The sequence below is a fragment of the Ceratotherium simum genome, chromosome 7, assembly GCF_057802395.1.
Source record: "Ceratotherium simum simum isolate JZ-2026a chromosome 7, ASM5780239v1, whole genome shotgun sequence".
NCBI lineage: Eukaryota > Metazoa > Chordata > Mammalia > Perissodactyla > Rhinocerotidae > Ceratotherium > Ceratotherium simum.
Window position 1 is genome coordinate 4,733,274 of NC_141906.1, and position 14,776 is coordinate 4,748,049.

Below are 14,776 nucleotides of genomic sequence, written 5' to 3' on the forward strand. Positions count from 1 at the left end.
CTGATAGATAATAGGAATTTATTCTTCAACGAAATCTCTCTCTCCTTTCTCCAAAATCTGAATTTCTCCTTTCATGTAAGTTGCCATTCCTAAGATTTTATTCCTTGGAAGCAAAGAATAAAGTCCTCCAAGTGTGGTTCATGGACCACCTGTATCACTTTCACGTGATGTGCATCAAAATGCTCATTCCTGGGCTCCACCCAGGCCTATTAAATCACTTTGCATTTTTAATCAAGCTTTGCATGTGATTCTTATGCTTACTAAAGTTTAAAAACCACTACTTTTAAAAGAAAGGAAATAGGGCCGGCCCCGTGGCTTAGCGGTTAAGTGCGCATGCTCTGCTGCTGGCAGCCTGGGTTCGGATCCCGGGCGTGAACCGACGCACCGCTTCTCCGGCCATGCTGAGGCCGCGTCCCACATACAGCAACTAGAAGGCTGTGCAACTATGACATACAACTATCTACTGGGGCTTTGGGGGAAAAAATAAATAAAATTAAATTAAAAAAAAAAAAAAAAAAAAGGGCCGGCCCTGTGGCTTGGTGGTTAAGTGCGCGCGCTGCGATGCTGGTGGCCCGGGTTCGGATCCCGGGTGCGCATCGAGGCACCACTTCTCCGTCCATCCTGAGGCCGAGTCCCACATACAGCAACTGGAAGGATGTGCAGCTATGACATACAACTATCTACTGGGGCTTTGGGGGGAAAAAATAAAAAAAAAATAAAAATAAAAAAAATAAAAATAAAAAAAAAATAAAAGAAAGGAAATGAGTTTTTGGGGCAAAATAAAATCAATCAGTATAATATATAATTGTTATTTAAAAACTGTAAAAGAAAGTGATGTCTTGGCAAGAGAAATTGGCCTCTTTCAGTGTTGTTCTGAAAGAGAGATCTTAGAGGACCCAATTAAAGACATCAAATTTACAATTTTTCCTCACTTCACTTGCTCATGAGAGTTGCTAGAAAATAATGGAAAGGATTTAGACAATGGAAGCCAATTCAGGGAAGGCTCCAGGGGCACCAGGAGCAGGAGCCCAGGAGTTGTTCTGTGATGATCTTGGGCTGAGCACAGGATCTGAGAGCTTTAGATTTCTTGTCTGTAAAACAAGAGGGTTGTCCATCCATCTTTAAGTTCTCGTTCAGACCTACAATTAGAGGAAATATGTCATTCCCAAAACTTGAAGTCAAGGCATATCTGTATTTATTGACTGTCTAGCATGTAAATAAATTTACTGTACATAAATGCCCAACTGGGCATTGTTTTTAAAGATAAACTCCAGAATGCAAAGATGATGGAAATGTTTCATTTTAAACTTCTTAGGTCTGCGTCAACTTGTTTCTATTTTCTTTATTTTCATTTAGGTGACAGGAGTAGTCAACTTTATGATAGGGACATTTTTAACCATGTGTGCCTTAAAGTATTCTTGAAAAATGTCTCTAATATAGAGTAAAACAATCCAAAGGCATAGTAGAAAGCAAGAAACGAGGTGCCCATAAAATAGTATTTGGTACAAAGAATGATTCTATGGGGTCTGTTAAGACGCCAAAGTCCAGAGTAGGAAGGAATGCTGATAATTACCTAATGCCAAAGTTGCTGCTGGCTTCTCGATGGTAGTCGCCTCGCACTCAAAATGTTTTGTTGTCTGGAGAAATTGTCCAGTGTTCGGAAACATCACCTCCTTTGACTCTTACCAGATTCCTGTGTTTTAGGATTTTGAACTATGTGAGAAAGCAGTCTGAATTGCGGTCACCAGGATAGTTAATTGTGCTAAGACTTAGCTACCAAGTGCCTATCAGGATAGGTATAAAGATCTCAGGTGAAGTGGGAAGCTTGTGGGCGTACCTTGTTTTAATTTAATGTAGAGCTAAAAACCTAAATATTTATGTCAGATTTAGGGAGACTTTTCCCCTCCTCTTCAAAATCTTTTTTCCGTTTGCACAGCTCCCGAAGTCCTCGCCCTTTGGAACAGTGGAGAGTCATTTGAAACTTAACCGAACGCTGGAGCCAAGTTCTACTTTTCAGGTCATCCAATGTAGGAGATCCAATTTCTGCAGAGGGAAGAAGCCTGGTGGGGGAGGGAAAAACCAGACTCTCGTCTTCAGATCCCTCCACCTTCCATCCGCAACCTGCCACCCAAATGGAGCCAAGTCAGGGATTTTGCCGTGAACCACCACCGCCACCGCCACCGCCACCGCCACCCTGTCACTCACGCCCGGTGAACACGCCCCCGGTCCACCCTTGGCCAATGGCAGCTCCCCTCTTTGCATAGTAATGAGCCCGAGACCTCCCCGGGCCAATGGCGCGCCGGGAGCAGGGTTAGTTTTGCATGTACCTAGGTGATTTGCATAGCCCGGCGCGGGGGGCTCGGGCGCCGAGCGTGCGACCGTAGAAGGGAAGGAGCGGGGCGGCGGGCGGCGAGCAGGAGCAGGAGTGGGGCGGGCGCGGGCCGGCATGGCTGAGGGCTGCGCCCCGCAACCTTGAGAGCGGCCGCGCCGAGGCCGGACGGAGGCGGTGCGATGGCGGCGCGCGGGCCCCGCGGCTGCGCCCGGCCGGGCCGGCGGGCCTGAGCCGCCGAGAGCGGGCGACCCCTCGCTCCATGGAGCGGCGGGGGGGGCGACCCTCGGGAGCGCCGCGCCCCCGCGCCGCCGCCGCCTGCTGAGGGCCGAGCCCGCCGCGCGAGGAGCGCGCCCGCCCTGCGCCGGCCCGGGGCGGGGGCGTCGAGGGCCGCGGAGGCCGCCGAGAGCGCGCAGCCATGCCGGGCCCGCTGGGGCTGCTCTGCCTGCTCGCCCTGGGGCTGCGCGGCGCGGCCGAGCCCAGCGGCGCGGCGCCTCCGCCCTGCGCGCCGCCCTGCAGCTGCGACGGCGACCGTCGGGTGGACTGCTCCGGGAAGGGGCTGACGGCCGTGCCCGAGGGGCTCAGCGCCTTCACCCAAGCGCTGTGAGTGCCCCGGGGCCGGGGGGCGCGGGGCCGGGGGCGGGTCCACCCCCAGGGGCCCGGGCGGTGCCGCCCCGCGCCCGCGCCGCGGGCTTCCCGGACTCGGCGGTGCGGTAGCTCTCTTCCCAGACTTTTCGGGCACCCCCCCCAAGTCCCAAGTGCAGCTGGGGCCGGGAGGAGGGGGGCCCTGGAAAGGCGCGCCCCGGCCGCCGTCTCACGCGACCTTCCCCTCCCGCGGGCCCTGTTCCGCCGCCAGGGCTGCGCGGCCGGCGGGGCGAGGGCGCCCGGGACTGGGCCTGAGTCTGCGGCCGAGGCGGCGCGTGGGGCAGCACCTGGGCCTCCCGGGTTCCAGCCTGGGGGCGAAGACACACCTGTGCCGCGGGCAGCGCGGACCGCCTTGCACTCTGGACTCGGTCCGGTTCCACTCTCGGCTCCCCCACGAGCGCCCGGGGCTCTGGAGGCGCAGGGGAGCCGGCCGACAACAAGGGAGGAGGAGGGGACACGGCAGGTTTCTCTGGTGAAAATACTCTTCTCACCCAGCAAGGCGTTTTAGAGGAGGAATGCTGCCCCGCAGCACAGGGCGTTGGACGGAAATCACAGCCCCAGAGCATATGCTCTGCCGGTCCCAAGGTGGCCAGAGTGTTCTGCGGTACCTTCACCCGCAGAACTTTTATCATGAGCTGTCTGAGGCTGGGAGAATCACTCAGATGGTTCTGACTTCGAAAATCTTCTTCCTCCAACGGGGACCTGGGTAGTTTTAGACATTCCCTTCAGACAAGGGGAGGAATCTGAAATAGGTGTTGGAGGTGGTGGTGGCAGATGCCATCAATAGAGACGGCACAGGGTGACTGAGTGCAGGGCTTGGTGTCCGCTCCTGTTCTTCCTCCTTGTGCTGCGCGGCCAGCTGAGTGGTTAAATCACGAGCAGTGAAAGGACTGTTGGAGAGAGGAAGGGGTCCTGAGAGGCCCTGGGTGAAGGGAATTTCCTTTTACCTTACAGCGACGGAAAGGGACGTCTTAGGACTAGGCAGTTGTAGAGGCCACCAGGCCTTGGGAAGCAGTCCTTTCTGTGCAGGCGGGGGCCGGCTGTGTTTGCAGGTGGCTGTGGGAGGTGGTGTGCTCGCCCTCTGCCACGGGGGTTTTGTTGAGTATGGAGGCCTGTTTTCTGGGAACCTGTCTCATTCTTTGGCCTCCAGCCCCCTTCTTGTTTTTTCCCCTGTCTCGGGGGTTAGTTATGTGTTTGAAGTCGTTTTCCTTCAGTATGGTGAAATTTAACTTTCACTGAAAAGTTAGCTTTGCAGTGAGAACAGTTTGCCCAGGTACCTGAAGTGGGAGTAGGGAGAAGGGAAGGGGGAAGGGTGGGCAGAGGGGATGGGCAATTTTTTTTCCCCTAAGTCCTCCTAACTTTCAGGGGATTCGTGCAGGAGAGGTGCCTTTACCTGAAACCTCTCGAAAGCCTCTAGGAAAGCATGATTTTACAGTTTTGGCCAGTTTAAAGACCGTGTTTAGCAGATTCCTCGAGTTTTAATGAGTAGACTTGTCCTATAAGGGAAAGGGCTGTTTTACATCAGGACCTAAAACCACAGAGAAATACCACATTTTTATGAGCACGCTTCTCTCTAGAGCATCAGGCCTCTTCCTTGAGAACTCACCCGAGGTGGTGAAATGTTCCATTCTCAACTTGGAGCCTTGCAGAAGTTACTCTTGGTGACTTGGGGGACAGACGGAAACATAACTGGCACCGGGGCAGATCTCCTAAACTAGCATGGTTGTAGCACTTTCTGAGCCGTCGTGGTGAGCAAATGTGTTCTATTTTCTTCTTCCATTCTGACCCATGGATAGAGTGATGGTACATGCTGATAACTACTTATTTCACCCGAATACTCTTCATTTCACCCTCAAAAGTGTATATTATGTGACTACCCCATCTAAAGGGCATTTCAAGGGCAGTATATTTGCGTTTTGGGAAACCAGCTAGTCCGGTGCTTCTCAAAAGCCATGTGGAGGCGGGGCAGGTGCTGCAGGTCTGCACACTCCAGTCGATTTGGGATCACCTGGGGTCTTTTTCCAAGTACTTCTGATCTGCTCTCCATCACAGCCTTCATGAGCCACAGTCACACCCCAGGCACCAGATCTGTGGTCCCCAAACTTGTTCACCTCTTCCTAATTTCTGAAGCATGTGCACCAAGGCCTGTTTAGTTATACATAAAGTTACAGACATAAAAACACAAGTTAAAAAGGTGAGACTGTAATTATTAATCAGAGTTCTTTTATTTTCTTTTCTTTCCTCAGTGGTACTTGGTACCTTCATCTCCCCCCGGGGTGTCTGCATCCCACTTTCGTGACCCCAGGACTGACAGAGGGCAGGGATTTTATTTTACTCAGCTTGGAGTCCACAGAGCATGGAACATAGGAGGCACTTAGAAGTGTTGGTGTAAATAAACAGGGACTTGAGGCCACCCCGAGGGGCAGAGCTGGGGCTTGGAGTTCGGACACCATTCCCACGCAGGATCGCCAGATTCAGCATTCTCAGCATCCAGTCTTTGTCCAGAGCTGAGAAGGCCCCAGAGAGAGGATACCTGTGTCTTCTCCTTCAGGCTCGTTTCAACTTGTTCAGGCTAACAGTGTCTGTTTCCTGCTGAAAGCTGCTTTCTCCGAGTCTGGGGACAGAGTCAGTTGTAATCCTCAGTATTGTTCACGAGTTCCACGTTCACACCATTTGCTGCACCTGTAGTGATTATTTATATTTTGCAACAGCGGTTTTCAATGCTGTGTCACAATGCACTGGCTTGTCACCATTCACCTGGAGGTGTTTTAAAGGAAGTAATCTTACTTAACTAGTATTAAAATTCCGAAGTTTATTTTGTCAAAAGGATTGAAGGTATTCCTATATTAATGGTGATAAGGTCACCCTTAATCACCTACATTCCAGGATTCTTGACTGGGGGAGAAAGAGATGCAGTCACGATGGTGGTGAGCACGGGCTTGTGACGTGCATCCTCTGCTTTGTGTGTTAATGCCATGAGGTTTGAGAACTGTAGACCTGGAGCACAAATTTCCACATCCTGCATTATGTCTGGTGCTCAAGTTTTAAGATTATAAAGGCTGTTTCTGTGGCTTCGTGGAGACAGTGGTGGGTCTGAGCCCATTGTCATAGTCCTACCATGCCGCTAAGTAATTTCGTGGCCTTGGGCAAGTCATTCTACTCTTGTGTGACAGCCTCCTCATCTGAAAAATGAAGTAATTGGGTTCACTAGATTATATCTAAGGCTGCTTGTAGCTTTCAGAAGGTCTATGGTTTTATAATTCTTACTCGATTTTAGGATGGCAAGGTGATGATAATGTTAGGATCCTCTCATAGAAAGATCCTGGGAGTGGCAGAATATCGTTCTTGTTGAAGTTGCACAAGCCTATTTATTACCCCTCACTTGGAGGAGGCGTTCTTTGTATTTAGAAGTGTGTGTTAGGAAATTTGCCATGGAGACTTGTTGCAGTATGCATGACTGGCTAAGGCGCTTTGCTGGGGTAGAATAGCCCTGCTTGTTTCCTGTGGGTATGGCTTAACACTTGGAAAATAAAATCACTCTGTTTCAGTAATTTGGATACTGTACAAAAAGTTACTCAACGTCCTCACTTCCATATAATTAGTCATAATCTCTCCAACCTGCCTAGTGTGCGTATCCTGTATGCCAGCAGGTTATCGAGCTTTCTGTATGGAATTGATGGTTACCTGAGGGACTTCGAAGTGTTTTTAAACATAATCTGTTGCTTTTTCTCCTCCTTTTGGAAGCATCATCTCAGATTCTTCCCTGAGGTGTATTTTTTCACTACAACAAACACCTTTCTTCTTTTAATAGTGTCATTTGAAAATATTTTCTTAGGTTTTTGCCAGCTGTATTCCCTTGCAGGTCAGTAATCTGGCTAAACGTTTATACCTTTTTTTTTTTTGGCAAGGAAGTTTGGCCCTGAGCTAACATCCTTTTTTTTTTTTTTTTTTTTAAAGATTTTATTTATTTATTTTTTCCCCCCAAAGCCCCAGTAGATAGTTGTGTGTCATAGCTGCACATCCTTCTAGTTGCTGTATGTGGGACGCGGCCTCAGCATGGCCAGAGAAGCAGCGCGTCGGTGCACGCCCGGGATCCGAACCCGGGTCGCCAGCAGTGGAGCGCGCGCACTTAACCACTAAGCCACGGGGCCGGCCCTAACATCCTTGCCAATTTTCCTCTGTTTTGTATGTGGGATGCCTCCACAGCGTGACTTGATGAGCGGTGTATAGGTCTGTGCCCAGGATCTGAATCCACGAACCCCAGGCCACCTAAGTGGAGCGCATGAACTTAACCTCTGCACCACCGGGCCGGCCCCCTGTTTATACCTTTTTTGGTGGTAGATTTTGCTATCTCTTGATTTCTGAATTGCTATCTGCAAATTTCAGTGATATCCTAGTTTGTGTAGTGTGCCTTTCTGGAGATGTATCAGTCTTACATACAAATGAACTTGGTTCTAAACAAGGCCTATATGTGAACATCTTTAAGTATAGATCCTTTATTTTACAAACTAGTGAACCTCTGGGTTCTCTTTAAATACAAGAGAGGAAAGAGCACTCTGCTGGGAGTGTGAAGGGCTGGTTTCCAGATCTGTCAATAAATCACTGACATGCTTAACCCTTCAGAGCCTTGGTTTCTTCACCTGTAAAACAAGGAAGTAATGTTGCCCAGAGTTTTCTTTCTAGTTAACTTCATTTTGTTTTTTTACGCGTTTCTGGGATCCTTTCTGTTGTGTTAAGTGCCATGTAGGTGTCTGAATCATGGAATCTCTCACCTACCTAGGAAACTTCTGTAGTTGTCCAGCTCTACTGGAGTATATCCATTGAATGGGGGCCTCACTGCCTCACGGGGCAGCCATGTGCCGGGTGTGGTCTGAGCAGTATCCAGGACTTGGACTAGTACTTCTCTCATTCTGGGCTCCTTAAGGCTTGTGGTAACCGCTAATATTTTATGATTTCCAGTTGGTCTAAATGCTAATGACAGTTATGGCATCACGAGCATTTAATGTCCAGGCACTTGGCTCCTTACGTTAGAATTGTAAGGTAACGTTTCACGATTTAATCTCTTAGGGAAGATCAAAGTTCTGTGCTAGTAGGTGGATCCAGGCAAGTTTAGGCATTTTCTTGGCCTCTGTCAGTCCATCTCTCAAATTCTTATTTTAGTCATCTTTGTAATAGTGGGAAGTACTGACAGCCTGCAGGTTTGGATTTTGGTTTCTGGTCTCCTTGATTGTGTTTTTTATTCCCATTTTTCTTTTTTTTTTTTAAAGATTTTATTTATTTATTTTTTCCCCCCAAAGCCCCAGTAGATAGTTGTATGTCATAGCTGCACATCCTTCTAGTTGCTGTATGTGGGACTCGGCCTCAGGATGGACGGAGAAGTGGTGCCTCGGTGCACGCCCGGGATCCGAACCCGGGCCACCAGCATTGGAGCGCGCGCACTTAACCACCAAGCCACGGGGCCGGCCCTATTCCCATTTTTCTTATCAATAAATAATGGATATTGGACTAGTTGATGGCTGTCTCGCACTGCTTAAAATTTCTCTGAATCTGTGTAGACTATTAAGCGAGTCAAGTTGTAGGAATCCTTTAGTGATTCATTGAAATTTTTCTGACTGTCTTTCTCTTTTTCTTTATAAGAGAGATAGAAATTTCCATAAAACACAATATTTGTTGGTATACCTGACTGAAAAGTTAAACCCTGCCAAATGTGCCCTTAAGTCTGAAAAACGTGACTCATACAACTTAGAGTGTTCTTGATAAGACAGCTTTGCTCTTTTCGTCTTTTAAACTAGATCTCAAGGTTTTGGCTTGAGAAATGTGTTATCCAGCTTACTCTTGAACTGCGTCGTGCAGCCTTCAGTTTTTGGTGATGTGAAAAGCTTGTTTTCCTATATATAAAAAATTATGGATAACTTTCCTTTTTTCCCCCCAGCTTTGTTCAGTGAAGTGTAGTTTTTTAAAAGCTTCATTGAGGATAATAAAATGCTCTAATTTTAAATTCTGTCAGTGAAGGAAAAAATCTAGGGCATTTAGCAAATCAGGACTCTTATACAATGGCTAATTTGTCTCCCTTTCTTGACATTTTCTTTTGTGTCTTTAAGTGCCTGATGGTCAAACTGTAGGGCAGGTATCAGCTCTGTTGTCTGATATTGGTCGAGTTCAAAGTTGAGTTTAGAAATCAGTCTTCGCAGGAGACGATCATGATTTTATAGTTCGTGTACATTTAATAACTTCTCAACTTTCTGAAGAATTTAACAAGTTAGTACTCAGATACCCCTTTAAATGGCAAGATGTAATTAAGTAGTATACTCTGAGTTCACCCACGTGTGGACAAATATTTGTTATTAAACTCTGTAGATGGCTGGGACTATTTTTAGCAAGGTTCTGAAAATGTAGTGAAATACTGTGTGTCATGAATAAGCAATTAAAACTTAATGGGGTGGTGGTATTTAGTCTTTAAAGCGTGTTTTGATACCATTCCATATTTTAATTGTCAAAAAAGCACGCTGGCTAGGTCCTCCCCCTCTGCAGTAAGTCCTCCCGGTCCGCAGTCAGATTTGGCATTATGCATCTCTTATTTGAGATGCAAGTGGTTGAGGTTCAGGAATACCCTTCTAATAGTTTAGGTCCAAGAGATGAACATTTTTAAAAATATATATTTTTGTAGTTCTCCTAGTTTTTCTGTACTGAAAGATGTTACTGGGAAAGCATTGAACCACCCCACTGTGGTGACATGCTGGCCCATCAAAATATAAGAACATCCTTGTGAGGAAATGTAAACCATAGATATTTTGGGAGGCAGCGGGGCCAAGACTGGGTATACGTTCAGATGCCAGGCTGGTCCGTTGTCTGTGCTGGTGTGAAAACTTGTGGAAGAAGCATATCTAATGCGTTACGAGATAATTGATGACCCTTTATCCTTCGTGTTTAATTTCTAGTTAAGTATTCTGAATCAAGATAAGTAAAAGGTTGTGTAAGCCTCTTATCTAGTTTTTTTCCTCTATTTTTACCCTAGAAGAATGAAGCCTTTTTTTAGCAAAGTTTTAAATACAAAGTTGACCATTGAAAGAATGATAATCTTAATGCACTCTGACAACAAAATGTTTTTATTTGAATCAGATTTTATAACTCGATATCCAGAAAAATCATGAGTTAGATTCTCCCCATTCCCGTATATTTTTAAAGTTTTATTTGGGGAAATTGTCCTTCCTGAGAAGAGTGACATCGATTTGGCAGGGAGATGGCGCCTTTCCCTTGGAGCTGTGCTGGGCATGCCTCAGGAATGTGCCCAGGATCGCTCAGGTCTCACTGCCCCGCTCCCCTCGGCTGTGAGCTTCCCACGGTGGCTCTTAGTAAACCGCAGAGTGATTGAGTACAGTGGTGACATCGAAACTCCCTGAAGAGCTCTATCAGAGCTGTTTCCCTCCGAAGGTCGATGGATGTTCTGTCTCGCTCTTCACATTTCCCGTTTTGAAGGAGCAGAGTAGGAGGTGTGCTTCCAGATTAGCCGTCTTTTCCCTGCAACTCGAGATGTTGGGCTGTGATGTTGATTACCTTCTGAGTTTTTCCCGTTTTCCTAGGGGGTGAGCTCATGCACAGAAGCCCTTGGAGAAGCTGTGTGGATAAGAGGAGAAGGGCTTGGCAGACTAGATTTTCTCAGGAGAGAAGAGACCCGTGGTTGCCACTGTACCAGGTTGTCACCCTTCCCGGGTGTAGAAGCGGTCTCAGACTTCTGCTCTCCTGCAGGACAGTTCTCCGGAACGAGAGCACTGTCTCTTGAATAACTTACACCTTAGGAATTTAGAGAGTCTAAATTTTGTCAACTCTTTCTGGAGTTGGGGAGAGGAAACAAATAATGTCAACTAACCTTTAGGTTTCTTAACGTTCTTGAAGACTATTCACATGCTCATCTGTTTTAGGAGCTAGATTAATCTCGTTCTTGAAGACTATTCACGTGCTCATCTGTTTTAGGAGCTAGATTAATCTCGTCTTTGCGTTTTCCGAACGTGCTAATTGCTGTTTGGGTCCTCTTCAAGCTTTCCTTATCTCACGTAGATTGAAGCATATGCAGAATTCTCATGTATGTAATTTGATCTGAGTTAAGAAGAGAATATTAAATGAATTAATACATCTCAAATATTTTAGTATCATGTTTTAAAAATTACACACTGGGGCTTTACTAACCGATATTTAGCGGTTTATCGTAAGCCCAGTTTTCATCCTTACTTCTGCTAGTTCATCTCATTTGATTAGTGTTTTTTGTTTTTTAATCTTACTGTTTTCCTATCTTTGTTTGTAACAAAGAAAAATTTTCTCATTGGCCTTCTGTTCTCTCCAAGGTCGTTGGAGGGCATGGTCATGGACTCCAGCTTTTTATGTCACTATCTACTCTCCCGTCTTCTTTTTATAGGCATATTTTTATGAACAGGGCTTCAAAAAGGATTTTGTTTTTGAGAATGAGACAGGAGCCAAGACCCCTGAGCTCCTAAGTCCGTGGGCTTGGGTGTTTCACTTAACACTTTGGATGGTGGCTTTTCCATCTGCAGAAAGAGGTAGCTTGACTTTGCGGGTCACGTAGCAAACGCTTCAGCATGACCTACCTGTCTGAGTGACAGCAAGGACCCAATTTGTTGTTATTTCTTCTGGGAGTGACTAAGCAGTTGTGTATGTGTGTTATCACTTTGTGATTTAGAACTCTGAACCCTGTTTCTTTGAATGTGTATCACGTTCAAAGCCTGCTGTGGACTTCACAGGTGAGCCGCTGTGCTTGTGGAGAGAAGGCTGCTCATCTGCTGGTTTTTCATTCAGGAAGCCATCACGATCCTGGTGGGGAAAGAGTACACATACGTTTTTATCAGGATACTTTCTCATAGGCGGTACTGCTCCCTTCTAACAAGAAAGCCGGATGGTGAGAGTTACCGTTTCTCTGGAGGAGAGAGCGCAGGGGAAGTTGTGTTTTCTGGCCTCAGTCTCTGTGATTTGGCACTGCTTTCCTGGGATGGCAGGTCAGTGTTTGTTCTCACGGCAAACAGGCACGTGACCTTAGACAGTGTCAGCGTGATCTTTAGATACAGAGTCCCCCCCTTATCGGAGGGGATATGTTGCTGCGGATGCCCGAAACCGTGGATAGTACTGAACCCTATATATACTATGTTTTCTCCTATGCATACACGCCTATGATCAAGTTTAGTTTATAAATGAGGCAAACTAAGAGGTTAACAACAGCTTCTCTCTGGCATGTCTGAATCGCCAGCATCATGACTCTTGTGCTTTGGGGCCGTTGTTAGGTAAAATGTGGGTTATTTGAGCACAAGCCCTGTGCTACCCTGACGGTCCATCTGATAACCAGCACGGGCTACTAAGTGACTAACGGGGTGATGGCGTGTACAGTGGGGATCCACTGCACAGAGGGACGAGCCCTGTCCCGGTGGGATGGAGTGGAATGGCGTGTGATTCCATCACGCTACTCAGAATGATGCGCAATTTAAAACTTATGAATTGTTTATCCCTGGAATTTTCCATTTAATATTTTCAGACTGCGGTTGACCGTGGGTAACTGAAACCGCAGAAAGCGAAACAGTGGATGAAGGAGGATGACTGTGCTAGTTTTCTGCTTCCAGACTTTGGAACACTGAGGATTTTCATTAAACAACGCTTAACTCTTGGGGAGCCCTCATGCCAGTGAGTCTCCTGTAGTTTTTCAGGTTGCTTTCCATGTTGGGTGTGGGTAAGACTTACTCAGGATGGATAGTTGAGCTGTGTTCTTGTCTCTTCATCTCACTGTTTCTAGAAATATGCAGATTACAGGAGAACTTCTTTTAAGTACTTTGAAAAAGATATTTTAAAGGTTATTGGATACCTATGTATTTTTTACATTTGAGAATAATGCTCGTGTTTTGTGGATAGAGAAAAGCTTATTATCTTAAAAGTAATTTTAGAACTAAAATCTTTTCTTTAAAAGCTTTTATATTTCTAAAAAGTTACATGGCCTTCTTGTTAAGCGCAGTTAAATCTTTCTCAGAAACTTTAAAAACTTTTCTGGGTTTTGATTCAGACCCAATTTGAAAATGAATGATAAAGCCAGAGCAGCAGCTAACGTATGCAGTGGTGCTCACAACCGGTTTAGATTGGCTGAGTGTTTCAAATACAGTTGTGCATTTTTTGCCCTGGGTCTCTCTCTTTAAAAAAAAAAAAAAGGTTTGAGATGTTTTCCCCATTACCATCTTGACATCTGCCTGGTTACACATGAATAGCCTGACCCAGTCTCTCAGCAGGGAGACTGCCGTGGCCTTGCTTTCAATAGCCATGTCACTGACAAAGGAAACATATGGAATATTTCATTGCTGTCCTCTGCGAACAGTCTGGGGCTGTGAGGGCATGCAGCGGAAGGCTTCATACTTCACGGTAGGTTGGCAGGTTTGTGTGCTAACCATAGCCTCTGCTGTTAGCAATCAAACTGTGTTTTCCAAAGCCCCATTACGTTTGTGGAAAGGAAATCTCGTGTTTTGGATAAATCAATTTCTAATAGCAGTTTGGATTAAGTTTGGATGACCTGCTTCCATGGTGGGGTTTCCTACTTAATCATATATTTCATCAAAGGGACTTTGTGTGTGTGTGTGTGTGTGTGTGTGTGTGTATGCAGGACATTTGGATGCAGGTTCGACATGTGGTGTGTACTTGATGGATACACAAGTTGGGAAGGAGGATGCTTGATTCCCAGTAGAACATGCCTTGAGGACTGTCTGCCTGGATGCTTATCTTCTTGTCAGTGCCTAGAAGGAGATCCATTGATCTTCTTATGCTAGCCCAGCACTGCTGCACTGACCTGTAAAGGTGTCTGTTGCACAGTACCTGCCTTCTACTTGGGGACGCGGTTTCGGTTCAGCCAGCATTAATGGCTTTGCTTTGTGCATCTGAATCCAGGGTGTGGAGTCTTGTCAGCAGGCCTGGCAGGAGAGGGACAAGAACGTGGAAAAGAGGATAAATCAATTGCTGTCTTTTTTCAGGTTGTCTTCTGTGTTAAAAGAATTTGCCCTTGGCACCACCCTGGCTGAGGTGGCATTCCAGAAGGAGAAAAAAAATCCCTGTGACATCCAAAGATGAGAAGATTCATGACTTCGGCCAAGGACATAATGACATACATTTCATCAGGGTCCCTTCCAGCTCTCAAGTTACCCCAGCCTGAATTTCTGGTTTCATTGTCTCCTAGACGTGCAGGCTGGTTTTGACAGGAGTTGGTGTTTTATTAAAAAGGAAGTGAGCTCCTGTTTAATCCCAGATGCAGCCAAATTTTACGTTTATATATAGATCTCATCTAGAAGGTATTCCTGATGGTTCTTGGTAACATTACTGAACATTAGTTGTAAAACAATGTGCTAATAGAAATTATTGCCTTTCATGTTTTCTCATAAGAATAATTCCTTTTGCAGTTTTTTTTTTTTTTTGTGAGGAAGATCCGCCCTGAGCTAACATCTGCCAATCTTCCTCTTTTTTGCTGAGGAAGACTGGCCCTACATTCATGCCCATCTTCCTCTACTTTGTATGGGATGCCGCCACAGCGTGGCTTAACAAGTGGTGCGCGCCCGGGATCTGAACTGGCGAACCCCGGGCTACCGCAGCAGAGTGCGCGCACTTAACTGCTTGCACCAGCGGGCTGGCCACTGCAGTTCTTGATTATAACAGATTTCCTTCAAATTTATTGGCTCTTGGAAGGTTACATTTTAAAAAGTTTTGGTTTTATGAGTCTATTTGAGGTTCCCTCCCCTCTTCTTTTTAGTGCCTCCATATTTTTATCCTAAAATA

At 46.3% G+C, this 14,776-nt stretch overlaps 1 protein-coding gene across 1 annotated transcript in view; it reads left to right on the plus strand.

The window, feature by feature from the left end:
* The first annotated feature begins 2,414 nt into the window (after window positions 1–2,414).
* The window catches only part of LGR4 (leucine rich repeat containing G protein-coupled receptor 4), a 97,134-nt gene continuing 84,772 nt past the window's right edge, over window positions 2,415–14,776 (plus strand). The window contains exon 1 of the mRNA XM_014783659.2: window positions 2,415–2,932. Within this exon, the coding sequence (XP_014639145.2) occupies window positions 2,748–2,932 (185 nt within the window). The 5' untranslated portion in view covers window positions 2,415–2,747. The remainder of the gene's footprint in view (window positions 2,933–14,776) is intronic.